Raw genomic sequence first — 24,504 nt, 5'->3', positions numbered from 1 at the left:
GCGGGAGGAAGTTTGTCCTTGGACTGGTTTCTGCAAGGGTGACCGAGGGTCTGAAGCCTTTGCTTCCACTTCAGCTGCCTGGGGCCAATACTGTTCAACATCTTCCAGTTCTAAACCAGCCGCTTGTGCTGCTGCTCAGGGGCTCAGGTCCTGCACGTGGGCAGGAATAACTCCAAACAAGGGGGTTGTTCTAACCCCAAACAGGGGGATTATTCTAGGGACTTGGTAACTGGGAAGCAGTTTGGCAGAAACAGAGCTGGGGGTCCTGGTAGCAATGAGCTGAATGTGACCAGCAAAGAAGCCACTAGCATCCTGAGAGGAGCGATTGAAGATGATGATCTCCAGAGGCCCCTTTCAACCTCAACGATCCCGTGATCCTGTGTCGTACTGCAAAAAACCTAATTTGTGTCATACTGCTGTGCAGCAAAGACTGTCGTGGTGCGAAGGAGGGAGTTGCCATCCGTAATAGCAAAGGAGCCCTAAGGACAAAACGTTCTTTATACTTTGTAATCTCCAATCCCTGATCTACAATCACTCATCTCTCTGTTTTTGCAAGGGTTATTTCTGCAAGGAGATGGATTTGCAGATTCGTTTTGTTGCTGAAGGGCAAGTGAAGGACAGACGGCCCGGGCCAGGCAGAGCTGCGTTTGCCACGTTTGCACTGCCGTGTGCGTGGGGTTTTGCTGACGCGCCTCGGCGCGGAGCCTCGCTAAACGCTGCCTGTCAACTCGTGCTGCATCGCCAGGGCCCCTCTGCAGTGCCCCGCGTTCCTCAATGGAGCTGCCTTCACCAGGCCTTGTCCCAGGCATCCGGCAGTGGGAAGCACCTTCTGCCTCTGCCCAGCTTTTCCCAGCCCCTTCTGAGAACGATGCCCGCTTTGTACCCACAGCAGCTTTGTGGCCTCCTTGTTTTCCACACCTTACCAGGTCGTGCTCATCTGGCACAGTGCTGGAGATACTTATAAGCATCAGGCACTGGCTTTTTTTGTCTTGTACGATTTTGCATTGCATGATTAACTTCTTGCTAAGTGCATCATGAAAAAAACACGGATCGATAGCTCTGCTTTATTCTTTTTCATAATGAGTCACCATGTTCTGGTCACATGGAGCAATTGCCTCTGATTCATCGAAGAAACAAAGCCTGGTGTTCCGCTCTGAAGACGTGGAGCTCCGTGTTCTCTCTGATGGATTTTTAATGGTGTTTGCCTGAGCGCAGGTCCGGCGTGTGGCCGTGTCCCTGTGCCCTGTGCACAGCCCCGTGCAGCGCAGCCTACAGCGCGCTCATGACTGCACTTGCTTGGGCAGCGAGTCCAGTGCGCAGCTGATGTGGGGCCGCCCAGGCCTCAGCCCTGCCCAGAAGGTCACATTCCACACCTGCATTTTCTAAAGAAAGCTCTGTTGCTGGCCTCTGCTTAAAAGGGCTGTGTTTATTTTGAGCCTGCAGCAACCATGGAGAGTTCAGGCGCAGAGCTGGAGGCGAATGCAGGAACAAGGTGTTTAGAGAGCTGTTTCCTCCCGCCTGGCGTTTGACACTTGCGTTCTTGGCTCCTCTCTGCTCGATATTCACGGTGCTGGTGAGTCCATTTGCTCAAGCAGGTGCCATCACATCTTCCCCCCTTGGCACAGCTAGTGCCACCAAGCAAGGACCATCCCCTGAGTAACGTGCAGGCCCCTCAGCCAGGGCTTGCACTACCCTTTGCCACTCCTGTCACTGCTACCAGGTCAAACCTTGCACCCTCCATCCCTCTGCACAAGGGGCTCATGCACTGCAGCTTTTACAGATGTGCTTTGTTTTCATCCCCAAATCCAGGCTCCCCAAATAACCCTTTGAGGCAACCGTGCTGCCGTGACCTGCAGCGTTTGTAGCTGCTCCCAGCACTTGCAGCCAGACCTGGAGCCGCCGGGACCCGCTGCTCAGGGAATTGCTTTGGTGCCGCTCCGGCAAGGCGGCGCGGGAGGCCGGGCGCCGCTTTCCGCTTCCAGGGCTTCCCGAGGCCGTGGGCGGGCGGAGATGAAGGGCCCAGCGTGGTGGGGAAGGGAGGCACCCGCTGGGCGCAGCGGCCGCGGCGCCGGCCCATTGAAGAGCCGCGGAGCCGGGCCCCAAAGGAAGCTGCTGCCGGGGCTCAGGAAGGAACATGACCACATCGAGGGGTGGTTAAAACAGCGGGGGAATAAGGGCGAAATGCTCTTCGTTACTGATGGATTTACCTACGAGGAGGGTCAAGGTCTGGGCAGGGGGGTGTAAGAAGCAACATCCAAGCCATGGAGTGTATCCCACGTGGATAATTATTTGTCCTGGAGCGGACATGGGAACCACCAGCTCTAGGGAAGCTGGGGCCCTGCAGCCTCCCGGGCCACCAGATTCCAATGCGCTGTTAGGTTTTCAGAGTGACTTTGGCCAAATCACTCCATCTTTAGGCATCTCTGCTATCTGTGAACAGGGACAATTCTGCTGCCCGTGTCCCCCGCACCTTGTGGCTCCAGAGGCCGCCGCAGGGTCCTTGCTCCGTGCTGGCCTGTGCGCGGTGACAGCCCCTCGGAGCTGAAATCACGTGGCTGCCATAGAGCACGTGGGCGAAACGTTCCCCAACCGAGGGCAGCTCCGGATAAATCCTTTCCTTTCCAAACACTTCGTTGCTGCCAATACTGCTACGCTGCAACTGGAAACTCAATTCATGCCTTTCATCCCCGGCCTTCCCGCGCGTCCACGTAGCTGCTGGGGGGTTTTATCTATTTCTGCTTTCTTGTCCCGGGTGGCTTTTGTCTTCGTGCTCCCGTTTCCTGCGCGTGCAGCTGGCCGGGCTGCTATCACCAAGGTCACAGCTTGGTGTGCGCTGCGGTCGCGGCGGGGAAGCAGTTGCTCCGAGGGGGGATATGGATTTTCCAAATCAGGAAGGAAAGATAAAGGCGGAAATAGTGCCCAAAAGCCCCGGGTTTTTTGGACAAAAGGAAGGCGGAAGCTAAGGTTGGAGGCAGGATTTGGGGCTCCTGGGCTCCCTCCCCAGCTTGCGTGTGGAGCCGTGTGGCCGCTTTAGCTCAGATATTACGTGCCTTGGTTTTCCCATAACTGCGTCGCAGCAGGACGTTACGAGAATCAGCTAAACGGCTGCAAATGCAACTGCAAACGGTCCTCAGCCTCCCAAATACTGCGTTCAGCAGTCCGTGTACGGCCAGATAGGCACAAAACCAGCTGTAGGTTGTGTGGATGGCAGTTATCTGCTCCCGAAATTCAGGTTTCTTAGAAGAGAACTATGTGCAGATGTGGTGAGACTGAGAAAGAAAACCTCAGGGCTTTAAACGCATGTGTATCTTGTCCTGCTTTCACGGTCAGCCTTTCCTTCCAAAGCAACAGAAATGTCAGGAAGGAAAACTCCCGATATCCGTATACTGAATTTACAAGGGAAGGGAATTAGGCAGCAGGGCAGGCGTTCCGTAGGGCCGGAATCGCCGCGGTCTCTCGGTGCCGCTGGCCGCGGCTCCCACCGTGTCCTTATTTTTAAGGAATGAGCTCAGCAGCTGGAGTCACGCGCGGTGGTTCCGGTGCCGCCCTCCCTCTTCCCCTCGCACACGTGCCCGTGTCACGGAGCGCGTTACGGATGTGAGCCCGGCTCCGAGGCGGAGAGCAGGGATCGCCGCCCGGCCCGGCCCTCACTTGTGGGAAGGAGGGAAGGAAAAGCAGCAACTGCTCAAAAGTTCCTTTCGCGTTTAAAAAAAAAGGGGGAGAAGAAAAAAAAAAAAAGGAAATAAAACCGAAATGTGAAGCAGAAAAGCTGCTTTTCTTGGGAAAGGCTGAGTCCTGCCAAGCAGCGCTGTTTCACACTCATTCGCTCCCAAGGCTGCCGTTTCACACTCCTTTTAAGCTCCGGAGCAGGAGCTCCTTCCCAATGGGAGCAGCCGCGCTCCCTGCATTTCCGCTGCTGTCATCTTGCCCAAGCAGGGAACCCTCGGGATGGAGCTTCCCAAGGTTTCAGTGCCTCGGTTTTCACTGGTGGCAGCAATTTGCTCCATTGTCCAGCTTGACCAGGGAATCCCAAGAAGCTTCACCAGGAAGGGGCTCCGGCTGCCCTTCCCGATGGTCCCACAGTCTCCAGCCCCGTTGGACGCCCGTTCGCACGGATGGCTGCTGGCCCCTGTCCTTCCTCCCGCCCCTCTCCTCGATGGGGATCTGGACCGGACCCCCATCCCAGGGCTACTTCCGAGCCCCGCATCTGGAATCCAGGCCCAGATCCCGCTCCCAGGCCCACATCCAGACCGCAGGTCCAGCTTCCAGAATCAAATTGCAGACTGCAGATCCCAGCCCAGGATCCAGTCCCGGATCCAGACTCCAGATTCCTGCCCACATCCCCTTCCCAGACCCCAGATCATTCTCCCAGTCCTAGATCCAGACTCCAAATCCTGCTCCCAGATCCCTGCCCGGATCCTGCTCCCAGTCCCAGATCCAGCCCCTGTTCCGGGTCCCACCGCGCGCCCCAGGACCCCAAGCCCCGCCCCCCAGCGTGACGCCACGCGCGCTCGTCCAACGGCAGCACCGCCGGCGGCCGGGAGCGGGCCGCGATTGGCGGGCGGTGATGTCAGGGAGGCGTGGCCCCGCCCCCGGCGGCCCGGCCTGGTCCGGCACGGAACGGAACGGGCCGGAGCGGAGCGGGCCACAGGGTCCGGCCGCGGCTCCGCTCCAGCGCTCGCGGGCGGCGGGCGGCCCGGCCCGGCCCGCCACAGGCCCCGCTCCGCCCCGGGCCGCGCAGGCGGAGCGCGGCCCTGCGCTCCCCGGGAAGCCTCCCGGCGCCTTAAATAGGGGCGGCCGGCGGCGCGTGCGGCACGGGGGAGATTCCCTCCGGGAAGAGGAGGAGCGGGGGGCGGAGGAAGAGGCGGCGCCGGCCCTTGGAGCGGCCGGGAGCTGCTCCTCTGCTGGCAGCCAGCGCGGAGCTGCCGCAGCGCGGGGTCCCGCAGCGCTTCCCAGCGGGAACCCTGCGGAGGGAAGCGGCGCCGGGACCGGCCGCCGCGCCTGGGAGGAGGGAGCGCTTCCCTGGATCCCGAGCGCGCTCCTTTAGGCGCCCGCTCAGCCCTCGCCTGGCTCGTTTCCCAGCCCGCGGCGGAGCCGGGATGCGGCCCGGGCCGCTGCCCTAGGCGCGGGCGCGGGGCGCTCCCGGCGCTGCTGGATGGGGATCGGCGCCGCGGGAGCAGCCCCGGCGCGGAGCGGCTCGCGGGCGGCCCCGCGGCGCTGCCGCCGCCGCCTCTAGCGCCCGCGCGGCCCCGCAGCGGCCCCATGGCAGCCCCGGCGGAGCAGCGGGAGCCGCCGCAGGGCGCGGGGCCCGGCCCGGCCCGCGCGCAGCCCGAGGGCGAGCGCGCCGAGCTGCTGCTGCTCGAGCCCCGCGCCGGCGGCAAGGGGCTGCGCGAGGAGGACGCGCTGCTGGAGAGCGGCAGCCAGAGCAACGAGAGCGACGACACCAGCACGGACCGCGGCCCCGAGCCCGCCTCGCCGCTCAAAGAGACTTCCTTCTCCATCGGCCTCCAGGTCCTCTTCCCTTTCCTCCTGGCGGGCTTCGGGACAGTCGCTGCTGGGATGGTGCTGGACATCGTGCAGGTAGGACGGGGAGACCTCCCTGGGATGGGGCTGGGCTCGGAATTCCCTTGCTTTAGGTCACAGCTCGATCCCGAGCTGGCCGAGGGGCACTCGGGCGGCAGAGCTGGTTGAGCAGCCAGAGAGGGAAGGCGAGTCGGGTGCTGGGAGATGAGGAGGTGGGAGACGCCAGGGAACCGCTTGTCCCACCTGCTCCGATGTCCTCGGCCACGTGGAACCGCCCGGGCCGCGGGAAGCGGCTCCCGGGGCCCTGCTCGAAGGAGGAGGCAGCAGCTGCAGCCGGCGCTGCCGCCTGCGCCGTGGGACCGCCCGGGCACGGGGCCTCGAGCAAAAGGCTCTGCCCTTGGCAGCCCCGGTGCCCGCGGCCCTGTGTCCCCTGTGCTGCCTGGGCACCGTCCCGGCGCCCTTCCCTTGTCCCAGCCCGCCCGGTTAGGGATTCCCTGGTGTCCTGGACGCAGGACACTGTGGAGCTCGGGGCTCTGCTGCCTTCCTGTGCTCTTGCAGCAGCCAGGAGGCACTGGGCTAACAGGGAGCTGCCGCAGACACTTGGCCCCGTCCAGAGGATGCCTTAAAACCAGGCGGATTTGGGTGCAACGTTAGCATTTTTGGAACAAGATCCATTTTTGAAGAGCTGCTTGGCGAGCAGCCTTCCACAGAGCCGAGGGGGAAGCGGCAGCTCTTTGAGGGACGTCCTTAACGCGAGGGTAGCGAGAGCCGGGTCCCACCGGGTCCCTTCCCGTCCCTGTTGCAGCTCCACGCTGGCTCCCACGGCCACGGAAGGTGCTGGGCTGTCCTGCCGCCTTCTCCTCCTTCTTCCTTATGGCCATTAGAATTAAAACTTCTTAATTCCTCTGTGTAGCTGCGCAGTGTGTCCCACCAGCTCCTCTAGCTCCTTTAGCCTTGGGATTACACCGGGCAGCTAATTCCGTAGGGTGGCAAGGAAGGGGGAAGGGAAGCCTGAGGCTGTGGAGTCTCGAGACAAGGGGCTTCCCAGAGCTCAAAGCCTTGGAGCGAAGCGGGACGGTGCAAGGGGGCGACGGGAGTCCCGTGGCCACGGGCACAGCCGGGTTTGTGCTGCATGGAGGGCTCCGTACACCCGATTTCCCCATTTTGAGCAATCCTGACTAACCTGCCAGCTCTAATTGGCCTCCCGCTGTGGAAACGAGCAGCTCTGGCCGTGTGCCTTGCTGTGCCGTTAGCGTATCCGTGAATTTGCTTCCCGGGAGGGACATTTGCCTCTACTGCCTTGGAGGTTGGAGAGACAGAGGTGACACCTGGCCGTCCCTCTGCTTTATAGTGCCCAAGAGAGGGGCGCTGGCAGCAGCCCCGCTCCGGGCAGAGCCCTGGGCGATTCCTCCCAGCCCTGGCTGCTCTCTGGCTGGAGCAGAGGATATTTCACGCCAAGGAGGAGCCTCTCCGCTTGGCTTGCCCTGGGGCTGCTGCCCTCTCCCTTCCTCGAGAGCAGCCCGCGCTGCCCCGCGGCCTTCCCTTTGCTGATGTCCTGCCGGGAGGGGATCCGGGAGCCCTTGGGGGCGAGCATAGCGGCCTCACAGCCGCCTTCTGTAGCGCCTGCTGTTAAGAAAGCTGCGCGGAGCCCGCGGGTGCCGCTGCAGGCCGTGAGCGAGCTGCTGCTGTCTGCAGAGACCCCCTTCCCCTCCTTTCCCTGCCCGACACCCCCTCCTTTCCCTTCCCCTCGGCGAGGAGCAGCCCCGTCCTGCTCGGGGTGCCGCCGCGGGCTCCGGCTGCAGCAGCTCCGGGCGCCGTCCCGCCGGGCGCTGCGGGCTCCTGCAGGGGCTAACGCACAGCCCGGGGGAGCTGGGCTGCGGGATAGCGCTGGCTACAGCCTAGCGCTGCCTCGAGCCCCTCTCTTGGGCAGAGCGCGGCTCGAGCAGCCCCTCGCCCGTCCCGTCCGGATCGAGCTCCGGATCCTGTTAAGGACCCAGCAGCGGCAGAATAACCAGCGTGCCTGCAAGGGCGGCCTAAAAATAGAGGCGAGCGCAGCTCCTGGATGTGACCTTAAAGGAAGCCCAGCCTGATGTGCTGCGGCGTCCAAGCAAATGCTTGAGAGGGCAGGGCTGCTCCGGCCTCCTCTTCCCGCCAGCAGCGGCCACTGGGATCCAGCGTCCCTCCGTGCTGCGTGTTTGGCATTCCCGGAGAGCCGGCTCCTTTCCCGGTGCGAGAGGCTCCCTGGAGCCGGGTGAGCTCTGCGTGGGGCCAGTGCCATCCTAGACATTCATCCCCGCTGCTGGAGAGGGCTCTTTGGTGGAGAGCAAGGAGCTTTTTCCTCCGAGGGGAAAAACGGTCCCGTTCTGTCCTTGTGGAGCCCTTTTCTCCGCAGCGAGCGCAGTTGGAGCTCCGTGTTGCAAGGGAGCCAGCCCCGGCTGATGCAAACGCAGCAAGGAGTGGAAAAACAAACACGAATAACCCAAGTCCTTCCCCACAGGAAGGTGTTGGTCACGCAGGTAGAACGAGCTCTGTTTGCTCCGCAGGGCTGGCCGATATCCGCCGATATCCCACAGAGAAACGCAGGGCCTGGTGGCTGCGCGGCCGGTGCTGAGCAGAGCGCGGAAGCAGAGGAATTATTCTGGACACAGCTCCTTCCTGCAGAACTTCCCCCAAAACAAGGAGTTGGCCCGGGAGGTTCTTGTGCCCGTGGCGTTTTCGGCGCTGCGTTTTCCCTGGAGCTGCAGCGTTGCCGCGGGGCTGCTCGCTCGCGACTGCTCCCCGTTTCCTTCCTAAATGACTGCGGCTCCATCCTGCCTCGCGCCCAGGGATTCACCTGGGCTCGAGGAATAGGCAGTAGGCGGCTGAGCCTGTAGGTACCAGGGCAGGGAGCCAGGGACATCCACATGGCTTTGTTCTGGAAAACACACATAGGGAATGGCTGGCGGCTGAGACTGGTGGCGCTTCAATGCTCCCTGCTGCCAAAAAGTGCCAACGTCGAGCCAAGTTTCCTCATTGCTCCCTGCTTTGGCCATCAAAACCAACAAGAATGCAGGAAAGCTCCAAGTGTGGTGCTCGGGCTGGAAGTGGAATTGGGCAATTTGTCCAGGGCCAGGTCGCAAAAGGGGCGAGGTAAACGCACGCGGCTCCGAGCAGAGGCGCTGGCGACCGCGTGCGCGTTGCCATTCTCTTGCTTTGTCACCTCGCAGCACTGGGACGTCTTCAAGTACGTGACGGAGGTGTTCATCCTGGTGCCCGCGCTGCTGGGCCTCAAGGGGAACCTGGAGATGACGCTGGCATCTCGCCTCTCCACAGCTGTGAGTACCCGGGCGAGAGAACGGGGCGCCCTGTGTCCGAATGGGGTGATGCAGGGGAGGGACGTGTGGGTACGCGGTGCCCGGGCAGCGAGCGGGGCTGCTTCGTGCCCTGTGTTCCTGCAAGGAGCCTTCGTCCCGGCCCCTCGTGGGCTTCAAGGGCTCGGTAGTCCCTGAGCTTGGCTGGCACCGCGTGTCCTTGTCACGGCCGCTCCTAGGCGCAGGTCGGCTCCAGCGGTGCCACCCGAGCGTGCCGGAGCGAGGCACATTCCCTAGGGAAAAGAGGCAGGAAGCCTCGGAGAGAGGCTGGAAGGGGGGTGAGCGGCCTGCCTGTTAGGAGATGGGAGGGCTCGTGGACTGAGAGCCCCTTGGAGCTCCTGGCGAGCACAGCCGCGCGCGGCTCCTCTCCACGGGTCACTCCCGACGAAACAGGGAGCTCCGTGTGCGAGATGGGGCCAGGCTCTGGCGGCTCCCGGCCCGCCGCGCTGCTCCTGCTGTAAATGGGTGGCTTTGTGGTTCAGCCCTCCTGCCACAAGGCAGCACTCTGTGTAGCTGTGGGGCTGGAGAGAGGCCGGCAGCCTCCCCTGGCAGCACAAGGGCAAATACTTCTTCCCTCCTAAAGCATCTTCAGCCTCCCAGCGAGAGCCTCGTGTCCCGTGGGGCAGCCAGCCGTGCCCCTGGGCTCTGCGAGGTGCCGCTGGCCGTGCTCGCAGCTCGCCTGGCCCTGTGCAGCCTCCGCAGGAGCCTCACAGGGATCGGTGCTTGGCCGCCCTGGCCGGGGAAGGGTCTCCCTTCTCACCATCCTCTTCCTCCCGGCCCCGCGGGCAGCGGCAGCAACGCGGAGCTCCCTCCTCCCCGCTCCGGCGGCCGCGGGGCCGTCACGCGGAGCGGCCCCTCGGGATCCGTTCCCTCCTTGTCCCGGCACACACGTGCCCTGCTCTCCGCATGGCTTCGCCCCGCGCCGCCCTCTCCGCAGGGAAACAGCCTGGAATGCCCTCCCGCACGGAGCGAATTAGTGCCACGTTAAGGGGCACCGAAAGTTCCTTTCACAAGCAAGAAGCAAAACTCTCCCGTTAGGTGCAGGATTAAGATCTCGTTGCCCGCGGTCGCGGCTGGGTTATGTTAATCCCAACCTAATTGCCATGTGGCAGGAATTTTAACGTCAGGCTTCGTATGGAGCTCAAATTCCTGTGCTGAATGTGCTGAATACTGCTCTGCAGGCGAGAGCTGAGCCCGGAGCTCACCAGAAAAATCCACCCCGCAGAGGCCGCGTGTCGATGCTGGTGGCCACGGCTTGGTGCTCCCTCGAATGCCCGTGCCCTGGGGAGCAGCTGGGCTGCTTAGTTTTGCAGGGGTCGGAAAGGAAGCCTGAGGGGCAGAAGTGGCTGCTATTTTGTTCAGCAAATGGGTTTGAAGAACAACACATGAGGCAGAAGTTTGGGTGTTGTGAGTCGGGCACTGGGAGCTGGTGCCTGCATCGTGGTGCTGCTGCTTGGGTTCCTTGCCTCTCCCTTACAGTTTCGTGCTGACAAATTTGCTGCCTCTTCATGTTAGCAGCTCCCAGTACTGTAAGTTGTCCCCAGCCTTACATTTATCCATTCTGTGTGTGTTTCCATAAAGACCTGGAGTGCCCGAGAGCAGAACCTTTACGCTCCCTGTTAACCAGCAGCCTGCAGTGCTTCGGCTGCCTTTTTTTTCCCCCCCCCCACTTTGGTCACGAGCCAAGAAATTCAAGTAACTTTCCATCCGTTCTGGTTCGTTTGATTATCATCCCCAGCGGTGCCAGATGACCCGTGTGCCGTGGCTGCTTCCTGCTGCTCCGGAGCTCCCTACGTGGCATTCCCTTTGTTTACCCAACCCTTACTCGAAGCGCTTGCTCGCGGTGCCAGCTGCGGGGCCCACGTGTTGTCCCCTGGCCTTGCCGTGTCCCTGGCTGGGGACACGGGTCCCTGCTTCCCTGCCCGGGGGCAGCGTGGCACGCCTGGGCCCCGGCCGGGTTGGGTTTGGTCACCGCTGCAGGGAGTTCGGTGGGTGGATAAGCAGCGAGGCCTGACCGTGCGCGAGCACGATGGTGCTGCTGGTGCAGGGGCTTGGCCGCTGCCCATGCAGCGGGAGGGAGGGATTGGGTCTGGCTCATCACCCAAGGGACACTCACGGAGCCACCAGTCCCAGTGTGCGGTGGGTGCAGGGCTGTGCCCCGCGTGCACGTGCACACCTACCAGAACGGTGTTCCCGAGCGCTGAGGGCTTGAGGGCGTCCTTCTCCCCTGCTTCCAACGCAGACTTGTGCTGGAGGAAGGCAGGATTGGGGGCTGTTCGTGTGTACAAAACAATACCCATCTTTCGGGTATATAATGATGTCGTGGTGTCCTCTTGCAGGCTAATATTGGCCAAATGGACACACCCAAAGAGCTCTGGAAGATGATAACAGGGAACATGGCTCTGATACAGGTAAGAAAGGGAAAGTGGGAATACCCGTGAGACCCGTTCCAAGGAGTGTCAAAGCGGGGAAATACCCGGGTTTGGTTACTGCATGACTAGTGGGGAGGAAAGCGGCGACTTCTTGTCCCACAGTCATCTTTGCACAGAGGTTTGCCCTGCGGATGAGCCTTGGTGCCTCCCTGCCTGATGCTAATCCACCGGGATGGTACCCGGAGTGGTGCTGCCGTCCTAGCCTGCCCTGGGACCGTTTGCTCTGGCTTTTGGTGACCACCTGGTTCTTCTGCTGACAGGTTCAGGCTACGGTGGTTGGCTTCCTGGCCTCGATCGCAGCGGTGATATTTGGATGGATCCCCGATGGCCACTTCAGCATTGACCACGCTGTCCTGCTTTGCGCCAGCAGCGTGGCTACCGCTTTCATTGCTTCCCTTGTTCTGGGTAAGAGCACCCTCTGTGCACCTCCTCCCGAGCCGCCGGGCTCCCCGTGGCCTCACGCCGTTTTCTTCCTCTTTGTGGCTCTAGGCATGATCATGATTGGGGTCATCATCGGCTCCAGGAAGATGGGGATCAATCCTGACAACGTAGCCACCCCGATCGCTGCCAGCCTTGGGGACCTCATCACGCTGGCTCTGCTCTCGGGAATCAGCTGGGGCTTGTATAAAGAGCTGGGTGAGCAGCAACAAGAGCCCCTTGTCTCTCTCTGCCCCTGCCATGTGCTGCAGCGTCTCCCTCGTCCTGTTCCTTTGTCCTGACTGTTTTTGGGGTCTCTATGTAGGATGTCTGGCCTGGAAGCTACCTCAGGTAGCAAGTCCTGGTCAGGACTGGTGAGGGGAGGAAATGGAGCTTCTTGCTGCCCTGTAGCTGCAGACAGGCTTGGCAGGGGGTTGCAAACGTTCTGCTCAACAGGTATAGTGGTAAGGGAGAGGCTGCCGCCGTCCAAGTGCTGGGTGTGGAGAGGCAGCTTTGCTTTTAGTCCTTCTCACTGCAGTCATGAGCTGGGGGTTCCTCAGTGCAGAGCTGTAGGGACTGCGCTGCCCTCCTGCCTCCCTCTTCCCCAAGGCTGGGGATGTGCAGGATGAGCCCTACTCAGCCTAGAGTAAAGCTGTCCAGGAGCAGCAAGTGGGAGCGAGCAGCTCGTAGCAGAAGGAGACACTTCTCGGAGCTGTTGGTGCCTCTGGGAGCGCATCAGGAGAGGAAAGGCCCCAGCTTCCAGGGCTGAGCATGGCCCGCTCCGCTTTGCCTCTTCCTGCTGCACTTCCTTAGGCTCGGGGCACGAGGGCGGTTTGGAGGCAGCTCTGCTGAGCTCAGCCGGGGCAACACCTCGTCCCCCTGCACCAAGGGGGTCTCCTCGACACGTTGCCTCTCCTCGTTCCCCCTCAGAGAGCAAAGCGTACGTGAATCCCTTGGTGTGCGCCTTCTTCATCGCCCTGCTGCCCATCTGGATCATCGTGGCCAAGAGGAACGCGGCCACGCGGGAGGTGCTCTACTCCGGCTGGGAGCCTGTCATCATCGCCATGGCTATCAGCAGGTAGGAAAACATGGGAAAGTTCTCCTTCCCAGACCCCGAGCATCCTGCCCTTCAAGCTGCACAGCCTGTCTAGAAGTTCTCCTCACTGGAGACCTGCCTTTGAACGGCAGGATCGCTTCTGCTAACTGTGTTGCAGCAAAGTACACGCTGAGGGATTTAGGCTTTGCTCCTGTTGGCAGCAATAGGGATTCAGCTCCTGCTGAAGCTGTCATCTGTTATCACATAATAGGAACTCTGGGATTATGCCCCAGCTGGGAGACCTAAGCTCACGTGTGACAGCCCCAGGTGTTGGTGCCTGTTAACAGGGGTGGAAATGACCCCTGGGGACGCACAGCACCAACGAGCACCTCCGTGGGTGGTGCAGGGCCTTGGCTGAACAAATAGCCACGGATTAGCTGTTTCACTGACCTCTTCACTCTTCCCCCTGCAGTGTTGGCGGGTTAATTTTGGACAGAACGGTTTCAGATCCCAACTTTGCTGGGATAGCTGTGTTCACACCGGTTATTAATGGTGAGTTCCTCTCCACTCTGTGGTTGCAGCTTTTGGAGGCTCTGGCAGGCAACAGAAACTGCACCGTGCACCTTGTTTCAGATGGGATTAGGAGTCCAGTTCTCTGGATCCTCTGTGGGACACGGTGCTTGGATGGGAGCTTCACAGCAGTGTCGCTCCCCCTGGTGCCAGCCCTGATGGGCTGAGGGGCTATTACCAAGAAGACTTTCCAAATCCCAGGCCCTCATGCACTTTGGAATATTTTCCTTTGTTTGTGGTCCTAGGAAATGACCTTTTAGGCGATGTGAGGCAGGTCTATGACTTTGGCAGCGCACACTGAATTACAGCACAACTCAGAACAGGAGCTGGTGATGAGCGGGGGCTACTGAGCAACTCGGATCGCTGCTGCGGGAGGAGACTCGGGAGCCTGGTGCTGGGCCAGGGTCACACACACCCTATGCACCTTCCTAAGGCTTGGCCTAAACAACCTTGCAAGGCGGCCGAGCCCGAGGAGAATAATCTTCATCTCTTGAGTCCTCCTGGCTGGAGAAAGTCCCGCACCTTCCGAGTGCTGGGCCTTGCAGCGCCTGCATCCAGGTGCACGGCTTGATGTTAGGAAATTTAGTTGCTTCTCACATAAAACTTCGAAATCCCTTTTGGGCTAATGCACCAGCAAAGCCCATTTCTGCACTGGCAGCCTTCCAATAAAGGGAGTTAATTCCATAGTTTCAAGATGCATCATCCAAAAAAGAGTAGTTTCAGCTTCCTGTGTCTGTCATGCTGTTAGCCTCAGGTGGGGCTTTTGTGTTTAATTGTTTATTTCCACATATTATTTTTTCCTATCAAAACTGCAAAAAAGGAGAATTGCCTCTATTTTATTAAGGGACCTAAGAGATATTCTAGTGTTTTGCACTTTTACATCCAGCGAAAGTAGAATCTGGGTCAGAAATCCCGTCCCACGCCATTCCGGCTCCCGGCAAGGTGTGTCGTGTGCTGCCCTCTGCACATGCCTTTCCTTTCTGAGCTCTCAGACGCGGATCTCGCTGCTCTCCCCGTCCCTGCAGGTGTGGGTGGCAACCTGGTCGCCGTGCAGGCCAGCCGCATCTCCACGTACCTGCACATGAGCGGGATGCCCGGGGAGAGCTCGGAAACGGCCCCCCGCAAGTGCCCCAGCCCCTGCAGCACTTTCTTCGGCTCCGGTGAGTGGGGAGACGGAATGTGTTTTGTTCTGCCAGCGCCGGGGGCTGCAAAGGGCCGCTCTGCGAGGCTGCCGGGGAGGTGGTGGCTGCAGCCTGCGCAGAGGCAGCGCTCGAGTCGCCCTTGGGCTGGCTGCGTGGCCTGGCCTGCCCTCTAGAGACCGTCAGGCCTTTAATCAGAGCTGCTGCACAGGGGGACGTAACCTAACGAGGGGAAAACGCGGAGCACAAGTCCCGTGCTGACCTGATAGTGGAAATCCTGCATCCAAATAGCCCAAACTTGCGTTCCGGAGCGTGGAACTTGGCCAGAGATGACTCAGTTGCCTAAGAAAGCCTGAAAACCGGTAGCCAACGTCCTGGCCTTCTGGTGAGAGCTGTGCCTGAGCAGGGCCCCGCAGCTAGCCCTGTTCACACACATCAGCCATGAGGTGGTGGCATTTGGGAGCAGGCGGGACGGGAGATGTGAGCCGGGAGGTGTCAGCGAGCTCATCCCCACGCAAGGTGCAAACGAGGCTCCTGACGTGGTTCTCTCTGAGAAAACTCAACCTGTCTCGGGAGGTTCTTGAGCTCTGCACTGAGCACTGGCCCTGCAACGTGGGGTCTGCAGACCTGCTCTTTGCTTGGGCCCCTTTCAACTATTAATTGCACCGCTTATTTTTTGTGCGCAGATGTGAATTCCCGCTCCGCCCGTGTGCTCTTCCTCCTGGTGGTGCCGGGACACCTGGTCTTCCTTTACACCATAAGCTCCATGCGAGGCGGCCACACGACGCTCACCCTCATTTTCATCCTCTTCTACATGACCGCTGCGCTGCTGCAGGTGAGGACCAGGCCTGGCCAGGGCTCTCAGCCCCCAGGCTGCGATAAGGGGACACGAGTGAGTCCCCCGCAGCAGGGAGCTGCCCCCTGCCTCGCTTGGCGCTCTGGGGGAGGATCCGCCGGGCAAATTTGCCAAAGGAGCAGGTATCAAAGTGAATAAATCCTCCTTTTCCGGCCCTGCCCACGCAGCCTCTGCCCCGCGGGCTCCCCGCTGCCCGCCGCAGGCCGAGGCTGCTCCGAGTTTCAGCAGCCCCAAAGCAGCCGTGCAGCGGGCGGGAGGAAGTGAGTCAGGGCCCGTCGGAGGCAGCCGCAGAGCGCTCTCCGCGAGGCTAAATTTAGGCTGCAAACTTGGTGCCGGCCTCCAAGGAGGCTTCGGCTCACAGCCCTTTGCAGACAGAGGGAGGGAAGAGGCTTTTAAAGACACCGTGGGTTTGGGAGCCCCGGGACCGCTCGGATTTGCGCCGTGCTGATGTGTTCAGGGTGCAGCCTGGGTTGCAGCGCCCAGCAAGGTGGCTGCAGTGCTGGCGCTGAAGCCTCTGGCCCCATGGGCGGCAGCCGAGGGCTCGCGGGGTCTGCGCTCCCGCTCACGCGGCTCTCTGTGCCATCCAGGTCCTCATCCTGCTCTACATCGCGGACTGGATGGTGCACTGGATGTGGGGCAGGGACCTCGATCCTGACAACTTCTCCATCCCGTACCTGACAGCACTGGGTGACCTCATCGGAACGGGTCTCCTTGCTCTGAGCTTCCACATCCTCTGGCTCATCGGTGACCGGGACTCCGACGTGGGAGACTAGTTCTCCTCGCTGCCCCTCTCCTCCTGTCAGCTCTTCCCCTTCAGGTTTTTTTTTTTTGGCTTCTTTTTTTTTTTTGTTTGTTCCTTTCTTTTCTTCCACCCTTGCTCTCCATCACTTCCTCCCCTCAGTCTCCCGTGAGACTTCCCCTTTGATACTGGATTCTCATTATTTTCAATGGGAATTTTTACATGGTTTATATTTCAAGCCAAGTTTGTACAGAACATAAATCTAGTTTTAGGAAGGACAAAAAAGAACAAAAGTGTAAAGAGACAATCACCAAGTGCAATTTCATAGCAATTGTGTCCAAACCAAGGCTACAGTGAAGACACTGATGGGTCTGATCATATGGGGAGCCCCCTGGCCCGGGCACCAGAGGTCAGGGGCTGCTTTTTTGCTCTGTAAGCGTTCCAAATATTGGAGGTAAAGCTCAGGTTGGTTTTACTGAACAGGCACCATCTTCGTGGACGAGGACATGGGGTTTCTGTCACCCTCCCTTGTGTGCGACCCTTCAACAGCAGCAGGACTAGCTGGTGTTGAGGGGTGAAAACCCCTCCGTTGTGCTGGAACAGGCCTGGTGCCGTTTGCATGGCCACCTCTTCGGGGTGAAGAGGAAAACTAGATCCCGATCTTTGTGTTAAGGCTTTTTCCATAGTTGCCATGTGCTGCTGAGGGACCCACTGGTGCTGCTGGGAAGAGGCCTTGAGGATCCCAGTGGAGCCAGAGGCCCTGCGGAGCCGGGAGCGTGGGAGCCGGGAGCATGGGGCTGCTGCTGGGGAAGGAGCCCACGTGGGGCCGTGGCTGCAGCTGCCCCACGGCGGCCGAGCTGGGTGCAGTTCAGGGTGAGCAGGAGCCACCGGTCTGGGAAGCTCAGGATGTCCCTGCGCTGGAACGGTGCCCTCGGGCAGAGCGCTGCCTGCAGCAGGCACTAGCGTGGGGAATGAAACGGGGAATGAAACGGGCAATGAAGTGCAGCTCCACTTTGCAGGGAGGCTCCTAACACCCGTGAAGGATGGAGCGTGGAGCCTGATTCCAGTGCTCCGGGGCCCAGAGCTGGGGGAGCCGCCGGTAGCCCCAAACCCTGCGGTGGCTGCAGGTAGCCAGGAGGCCTGTGCAGCAGCTCCCTGGATCCAGGCTCCAAGTGCAGCCATTCCCGTCCCATCCTGATCCCGCTGCCCGGCCTCCCTGCGCCCGCGGTGCCACCCTCCGGAGCTGCCGCTTCCTGCCGGCTGCCGCTTTCCCTTTGTGCGAAGTGTGTTCCTCATAGCAGAACACGACCCTCCTCCGTCGCCTTCGCTTCCTCTTTTAGGGCAACTTCCCCGTTTCTTGCCCGGCCTGTTCGGAGCTGCCTGTTGTTTCGCTGCGGTGCTGGCGCTGCCGAGCAGCTGCAGGAAGGGCAGGGCGGAGACAAGTCACTTGTCCTGGGCAGGACAAGAGCTGGCCGAGCTCCGTGCTGCGTTTATCGCCCTAGTCCTGCCAAGTGCCAGCCTGGAGACCTGTGGAGTCCTCACTGCTGCTCCCCCCTTTCTCTGCCTGATGCGCGGGGATAGATGTGGGATTTCCTCCCATTAACACTTAGGTTTATCTGTGAGAAAGGCTCCTGGGCTTTAGGTGTCACAAACCCACGTGGAACCCAAGGAAACGGTTGTGCCGGAGGGAGAATCCGTTGCTGTGGCCTCCTGGATGAGCCGGAGGGACCCGGAGGGCTTTGAAGCTGCCCTGGGGCTGCTGCGCGTTCCGCACCGGGAGCTCTGCGGCAGGAGCGGGAGAGGGGAAATGGGCCAGGGAAGATCTAGGAAAAACCTTTGGAATATTCAAGGATGAAAACCTTCCCCCTGTTGCACTCAAATGCATGACTATGTTACATCTGACTGCAAATGAGAAAAACCAACTACCCGTTTACTCTTTTTATTAAAGGAAAGAGACCGTCTTAATTATTTATAGTTACTATAACTGAATTGACAGATGTCAAGTTAATGGATAAATTATATTTGGTTAAATAAAGATGACATTTATTTATGTGGACTGTGGTGTTCTCCCTCCATGAGGCCCTCACTGGGGTCGCGTTATTTGTCACAGCAGCATCTTGGTGCAGCGCCCGTCTGCACAACAGGCGATGCCGGAGGGCGCTCGATGCCGGATGGGATGGGACACGGGGATGGGAGGACACGAGGGGGCTGCTGAGGCCGTGGGGGTCCCAAGGCCGCCGAGGGGCCCTTGGTGCCTGCGGAGCTGCAGCCTTTGCTAAGGAAGGGGTTTCCGTGTGGCTGAGACAGGAGCTGGGGCGCCCACGGGCACCCCCAGGGCACCGTCCTGCTCCCGCTTGTGCGGGGGGGCAGTGGCCGGGGCTCCCCGCAGTGCTGCCGCTGCCTTAGAACCGTCCCGTGACGCCGGAATCAATACATAACGGCAAGTATAAAAGGAACAGCTGTAAATAACGAGGATCGGGGCCGCCGCCCGCGGGGCTCGCTCCCGCTCCCTGCAGCTTTTCCAGCTCGCGCTGGGGCTGGAGCCGCTCCCGGGATCCGGGAAGCGGGATGCGGGCCCCGGGGCGGACTACGCGTCCCGGCAGCCCCGCGGCGCCGCCTCCCGGGCTCACGTGAGGGCGCGGCGGGGCCGGGCCGGGCCGGGCCGGGCCGGGTCCCGCCATGGGGCACCGCGACCGCATGTTCAAGGTGCTGGTGGTGGGCGACGCCACGGTGGGCAAGACGTCGCTCGTGCAGCGCTACGCGCACGACAGCTTCAACCGCCACTACAAGTCCACGGTGGGAGGTGAGCGGGAGCCCCGGCACCGGCACCGGCCCGGCCGCCCTGCCCGGCTCCCGCGGGGATGGGCGGCTTTGGAAGCGCCGGGAAAGGCCGTGGAGCTCCGTGGTTCGCGCGGAGGGAGCCCCGGGGGCTGTGGAGCTCCCGCCGGGCGCTGCCGCCTGGAGCTCGGGAATGGGGAGCAGAGCGGAGGGCGCCCCGGGTCCCTCCCCACGCCTGGGAGGGTGTTTGGGGGCCTGTGTGGGACACGGAGCGGAGCATCCCGCTGGGTGGGACACGGAGAGGGGGGCAGCGCATGCAGGGTGCCTGGGGGTCCGTACGGGTCCCTGCAGTGCCCCCAGGGCCGCGCAGGTCCCTAACTGCCCTCTCCTCTCCTCCCCGGGCATTTTGCAGTGGATTTTGCGCTCAAGGTGGTGCAGTGGTCGGAGTCGGAGACGGTGCGGCTGCAGCTCTGGGACATTGCAGGTATGGTCACGGGAACTGCGAGCTCACTGCAGCGGAATTTAAACCACCCCGAGTCGCTTGGCCTTCCTTCCCCCTCCACATCTCCCCCCTGGGAATCTGGCGTGCAAATGAACCCTCAAAAATCTGTGGAGTCCAGGGGTGAGAGCTGCTGCTTTGCGGTACTGTCCAGTTTGCGGTGGTAATTTCAATATTGAATCAGTGGCTCGCGTGCAAATAGCCCAGCAGCACAAATGTAAGTTTTTCGGAGCTCTTTGAAAGGCAGAGCAGTCTGAGCGGGGAGGGAAGCTGGTTCGGGACTGGGTTTGTGACCCAGCTCCGAGTCTTCTCTTAAAATACTCATCTCTGACGCGACGGCCAGGAAGGGCCAATTCCCGTGTCTAAACCTGGAGTCCTTTCATTGAATGCAGCCTAGTCTTGGGATCAGAAGGGGCTTCAGAGGTTGAGTCTGAGCGGAGCTGGTGGTTTCCTAAGGTGCATGTCCACATTGGAGCAGCGCTTGTGGAAGGGGGACACTGGAGCTGCTGGGCCTGGCTCAGGAACGGGGCCTCTTCTGGGGACACTCATTGGAGGGGAGCCAGTAGCATCTGCTGCTTGGAGAAATACAGAAAGCGCCGGTTCCTGAACCTTCTTAGCAGCAGGAGACGCAGGACAGGGATGTGCAGGTCCCCAGAGTGGCTCCCTGGCTCTAGAGCAGCGAGGAGAACTTGCCTGGGGCTTCTGGTTTCGCTGCTGGGCCGGGTGCGCCTGGAATTGCACAGAAGAAAACAGGAAGGAGAAGTTTGCAGCAAGAGGGTTGCAGCAAGAGGCGGATTTCGCTTTCGGACCGAAGAGGCCCTCAGGTTTGGGGAGCAGCGTGGCCGTGTTTGTCCCCGCGCTCGTGACGTGCCCTGGGCTGCAGGGGACGCGCGGGACGGTCCTGCCTCGGTGCTTCCTCCATGGAAGGGCTGGTTGGAGGTACCTGGAGTTACCAGGAAGGGACACCGGGGGTTGGAGGTAGCTCAGAGTGCTCCGTTCTCCATCTCTTTGGAGTGTGAAGCCCGTTGAGCAGCTATGGAGCCAGGTCAGAGCTTATACCAACCTCTGTGCAGTGTCAGAAATGCTGTTTTCCACTTACCATAGACCCATGTGGAGACGTGGTGGTTTGTCCCCAGGCAAACAAGCCTGGTGGGGCTGCTTGCTGGCTACAGGGTTGCTCCTACGGGCAGGCCTTAAGGTTTGAATAGTAGTAACAGCTCACATGAGGTTGGAGAGGTTTTGTTTAAGCCCAGACTTGTCCTGCAGGGCTGTGTTTGTGTTGCCGTGTCCCTGCCCGGCTCTCGGCCACACGAATCAACGGGGAGCAGGGAACCCTCCTCATCCTGTTGGCAGCGGCTTGGAGCAGGGCTTTGCTCGGCAGGAGACCGAGCTGGCTGGGGAAAAAACACCTGATTTCAGTTGTAATATTTGAGTTGTTATATTGAGGGTGATGCAGGGGTCTGTGGGACCTCTGAGTGTCGGGGCCGGGGTTGAGGACTGTCCTTGTCTCCATCTCGTTGTGTTGCTGAGGTGCATGAGGCAGGATGCCTCCATTTCCCCTTCAATCAAGTAACGATCAAGTCAAGTCACATTAATGACTTTAATTAATCAAGTGTGAGCACCTGCGTGTCTGCCGTGGCCGATGGAGGCGCCGGTGGAGCTGAGGCTCTCCTTTCCTCCCCAAGGGCAGGAGCGCTTCACGTCCATGACCCGGCTCTACTACCGCGAGGCCTCCGCCTGCGTTGTCATGTTCGACGTCACCAACCTGAGCTCCTTCAGCAACAGCCAGAAGTGGAAGCAGGACCTGGACAGCAAGCTGGTGCTGCCCGACGGGAGGCCCGTGCCCTGCCTGCTGCTGGCTAACAAAGTGCGTGGCCTCTGCCGCCCTTCCTGTCCGCAAACCGGGTGCAAAAGAGCCAAAAAGACCTTGATTTTCTCCTTTTTTTAGCCTTTTTCCTTGCACAGAGCAGGGAGGTTGGGTATGGCGTGGCAGGAAAGCCTCTCGGGCTGCTCCGGTGGCTGCTCTTCCCTCGGGTGCAGCGGTTTCACCCTGCAGATTGCTTGCTGTCTCTAATTTTTCTTTCATTAAAAGCTGCCTCTTATGTTGCACGCAGGCCAACATGGGCTCAGCAGCCCTTTGCTTGTTCGGTTTGGGCCTTGCCTGCTTTGGGAGAGGCTCAAGCTGGAAAGGAACCAAAACCGGGAGGGCTGGGCGGGAAAAGGGCTTTGCTGCTGCTTCTCGTCCTCGGCTAGGATGTTTCCCCAGTGGCATTTTAAAATAACATTCCCACCTGCATAAGGTAATACGGCCACACAAATAGAAGCTGCTGTTGCACAGGTTCTCCCGCTGCCTTCTCGTGCGCCCGCTGCCCTCGCGGACGGTTTCGGGCTGGAAGGGAGTGTTTCCCCGCTGCCGAGAGGCCGTTTTGGACGAGCAACACGGCGGTTTTGTGCTCTCCTGGATGCAGCCCAGTTCCGGGCGTGCTTGGCAGGGGTGTGCCAGCACCGCAGATTAGATAAATACATTGCTGCTTGCAACATCCCATTGAGAACCTTGCCCTGGGAGCTCTCTATCCTGGAGACGCGAGCGGCCGAGCCGCCTGCTGAATGAGCGTGAGCGCTAAAGGGGCGAGGGGGAGAATTCCCCTCCCAGCTTAAAAGTTAAAAGGCTGAGCTTAAACCCCACTGATTCTTGATTTACAGTGTGACCTTTCCCCGTGGGCAGTGACAAGGGAAGAGGTGGATCGGTTCAGCAAGGAAAATGGCTTTTCTGGTTGGGTGGAAACATCCGTCAAGGAAAACAAGAATATTCATGAGTCTATGAGGTAGGTGCAGTGACTTCTGAGCCATATGAAGTGTAAATTCCCTCTTTCAGGCACCAGGTTCTTGGAGGTAGTGGGAGCAGTAACAACATGCTAGTAAATCTCCTAAAGGGAATCTAACTTCTGGAAGGTCAGAAGTTCTTCTCTCCTTGGTCAAGGGGCTTTTGGAACAAAACCATGGATGTTTTTTCTTACGTTGGCCTCTACCAGGAGTAGAGGAGTAGGATGGGACTGGAGTTCTGTGTCTTTCTAGAAGAAATCACTGCATTTCTTTTGCATGGCTTCAAAACGGTGTAGCACATCGCTGCTTGCTTAAAAAAGAAAAAAAAAAAACACATGTATTTGTTTTCTAGAGTCCTGATTGAGAAGATGATGTCCTCCTCTGCCGGAGATGGAAGTTCTTCTGCTTCTGGGAGTGGGGATTATATCAACTTGAAGGAGCCATCCACACCTGGCTGGGCTTGCTGTTAGATGCACTTACTGCACCGTCCGCTCGGGCTCAAGCAGCAGTGCTATTTTATTATTTTTAAAGTAGCTCTTTCTGGTGTTTTACACCATGGAGAACTGTGTGCTCTGCCGCTCAGCACGGCATTGCTGCAGAGACTTGGGCGAGGGCAGGAAGGGGAGAGGACGGAGAGGATTCCTCTTGCAGATTCCTCCTCCGCACCAAGGTAGTGTGGCCTGTGCATTAATTGGACTAATGATTTTTAATTCGGAGCACTTCATCGGCTCACGTCCGCCTGCTTGGGCAGGGGCAAGGATGGGGAAGGTGCGTTTGATGAGTGGTGCGTCTTTTGCTCCCCGCCGTTGCAGACGTGGGCACGCGTTGCAGTGACCCCCTTTGCTGCCCGCAGGGCTCGGAGGGCTCTGGGTGCCTGCGGATCCCGCGTGGGATCGGAGCGCAGTCTCCTCTCGGCGCTGCGGGGCTCTGCTCCGCGCCACGGGGAGGGCAGAGCCCCTCGGCGCTGCCGCCAGCCGCCCTAGCCATGCACGGATGCACGTGAGCACGGGGCCCCGTGTCACTGGGTCGTAAAATAACCTGCTCGGAGGACCGGATAGCAGGGCCCTTGTTTTTGTGTGCACTGAGTGCCGTGCTCGTAGCAGAGCCCAGGTTCGTGCCAGGAATTGTCCCGTTGCCGCCCGTTCGTTTTTGCCTCGCTCGTCCCTCCGTGTCCTGTTCTGCTGCTTGCTTTGGGCACCAAGGTCTGATGAGGACGAGGTTGTAAACCCCTTTGTTTGGGGCAACAACAGCCCTTCTCGCTGTCCCAACACCCTGTAGCCTCCAGCCGCTTTGTGATTGCTCAGGAATTGCCTTCCCAGAGTTGTTCTGGAGAAGTGAATCTGGGAAGCTCTGGAAGCCTCCCTGCTGCTTTTAATGGTCCAAGGTGGGAGCAAAGGAGACTTGGCGGGACCAAAGGGAATGGAGAGAACCGCTCCTCACTTGCCTTTTCCTGCCTGCTTTTTCCTAGCCTATCCCCAGGTATCCATTGCTCTTGGGAATGGCTCTTGCCACCCCCAAGAAAATAAAAGCACGCTAGGTAATTATCCTGGAGGTAATGGGAAACTCGTTAGATGAGGCTGCGGTTGTATAGGATGGGGTGTGTTTTATACAAGCATGCTCTGCTGTCCGATTGTCTTGCCCGTGTTTTGGGTTAAGACTTAAGCTCTTCAGGAATGTTTTTGCTTTCTTTAGTGGATTAAATAAAGATCGGGGTTTAGGGGTGGAAGACTCGAAGGACTTTTCCCAAGAGCTGACAGGACTATCAATTTGTCAGAATTCATCCTGAATTAGGACTGGCCGTTGGCAGAGTTTCCTCTATCCTTTTTATTCCATGTACTCTATGGAGCGAGAGGGCAATAAGAACAGGCACCAATTACCTTCACTAAGTAGTTAAAAACTTGTGGATATTTGTTCTCAGGAGCTGAAAAGGATGGATATATGAACTGTAAGTGCTATGGGATTTTGTTCTGATATTTTTATTAAGAGCTAAGGTCTTTGGGTAGGATTCTGTCAGGGAGATATTGCTGAATTTGGTTTTATAGGCACTTAAATATGCTTTTCCATGAGCCTGTGTTTAGTGTGAAAACTTGTGAAACAGGATTGTGGAGGTAGGGCCTGAGAACGTGGAAGCAGCACTTGTTAGCAACAAAGCGGAATCCCTACATTATTTATTGATTTCTGCATGTGCACCTCAAAAAGCTTGAGCAAAGAGTTGGTTTTAAAGCTGGCTTTACATGAAGGAAGCGAGGCAAACAGCAGCAGGCTTGTGCCCAGGACCAGCTACTGAAGTCGTTAAGAGTTTGGACCAAATACAGATTTTCCTAATAACTGTTTCAACCGAC

The 24,504-nt window shown here is 59.4% G+C and overlaps 2 protein-coding genes across 2 annotated transcripts; both read left to right on the top strand.

Moving 5' to 3' along the window:
* The first annotated feature begins 5,378 nt into the window (after positions 1-5,378).
* SLC41A1 (solute carrier family 41 member 1) lies at positions 5,379-16,149 on the top strand. The gene is made up of 10 exons (XM_026044188.1): positions 5,379-5,580; positions 8,730-8,837; positions 11,213-11,284; positions 11,566-11,710; positions 11,795-11,941; positions 12,653-12,800; positions 13,231-13,310; positions 14,354-14,488; positions 15,154-15,302; positions 15,911-16,149. Exons 1-10 carry the CDS (start codon positions 5,560-5,562, stop codon positions 16,094-16,096), a joined length of 1,191 nt encoding a protein of 396 aa, XP_025899973.1. The 5' UTR covers positions 5,379-5,559; the 3' UTR covers positions 16,097-16,149.
* A 2,587-nt stretch (positions 16,150-18,736) lies between these two features.
* Positions 18,737-23,089, top strand: RAB29 (RAB29, member RAS oncogene family). Its single transcript, XM_026044212.1, has 5 exons — positions 18,737-18,865; positions 19,253-19,324; positions 21,025-21,206; positions 22,043-22,164; positions 22,515-23,089. Exons 1-5 carry the CDS (start codon positions 18,742-18,744, stop codon positions 22,630-22,632), a joined length of 618 nt encoding a protein of 205 aa, XP_025899997.1. The 5' UTR covers positions 18,737-18,741; the 3' UTR covers positions 22,633-23,089.
* The last annotated feature ends 1,415 nt before the right edge of the window (positions 23,090-24,504 follow it).

Source organism: Nothoprocta perdicaria, unplaced genomic scaffold (assembly GCF_003342845.1).
Source record: "Nothoprocta perdicaria isolate Ctin4 unplaced genomic scaffold, notPer1 scaffold_353, whole genome shotgun sequence".
Lineage (NCBI taxonomy): Eukaryota > Metazoa > Chordata > Aves > Tinamiformes > Tinamidae > Nothoprocta > Nothoprocta perdicaria.
Note: the sequence above shows the minus strand (reverse complement) of the source record. Positions and strands in the feature narration are given on the sequence as shown.

Excerpts from the sequence above, each read along its gene's own strand:
- SLC41A1 (XM_026044188.1), top strand. The coding sequence starts at position 5,560 with ATGGTGCTGGACATCGTGCAG. Across the intron at positions 11,711-11,794 it reads CATTGCTTCCCTTGTTCTGG|GCATGATCATGATTGGGGTC; the intron begins GTAAGAGCACCC and ends TTGTGGCTCTAG. Across the intron at positions 13,311-14,353 it reads GTTCACACCGGTTATTAATG|GTGTGGGTGGCAACCTGGTC; the intron begins GTGAGTTCCTCT and ends CCGTCCCTGCAG.
- RAB29 (XM_026044212.1), top strand. The coding sequence starts at position 18,742 with ATGGGGCACCGCGACCGCATGTTCAAGGTGCTGGTGGTGGGCGACGCC. Across the intron at positions 21,207-22,042 it reads GCCTGCTGCTGGCTAACAAA|TGTGACCTTTCCCCGTGGGC; the intron begins GTGCGTGGCCTC and ends CTTGATTTACAG. Across the intron at positions 22,165-22,514 it reads AATATTCATGAGTCTATGAG|AGTCCTGATTGAGAAGATGA; the intron begins GTAGGTGCAGTG and ends TTTGTTTTCTAG.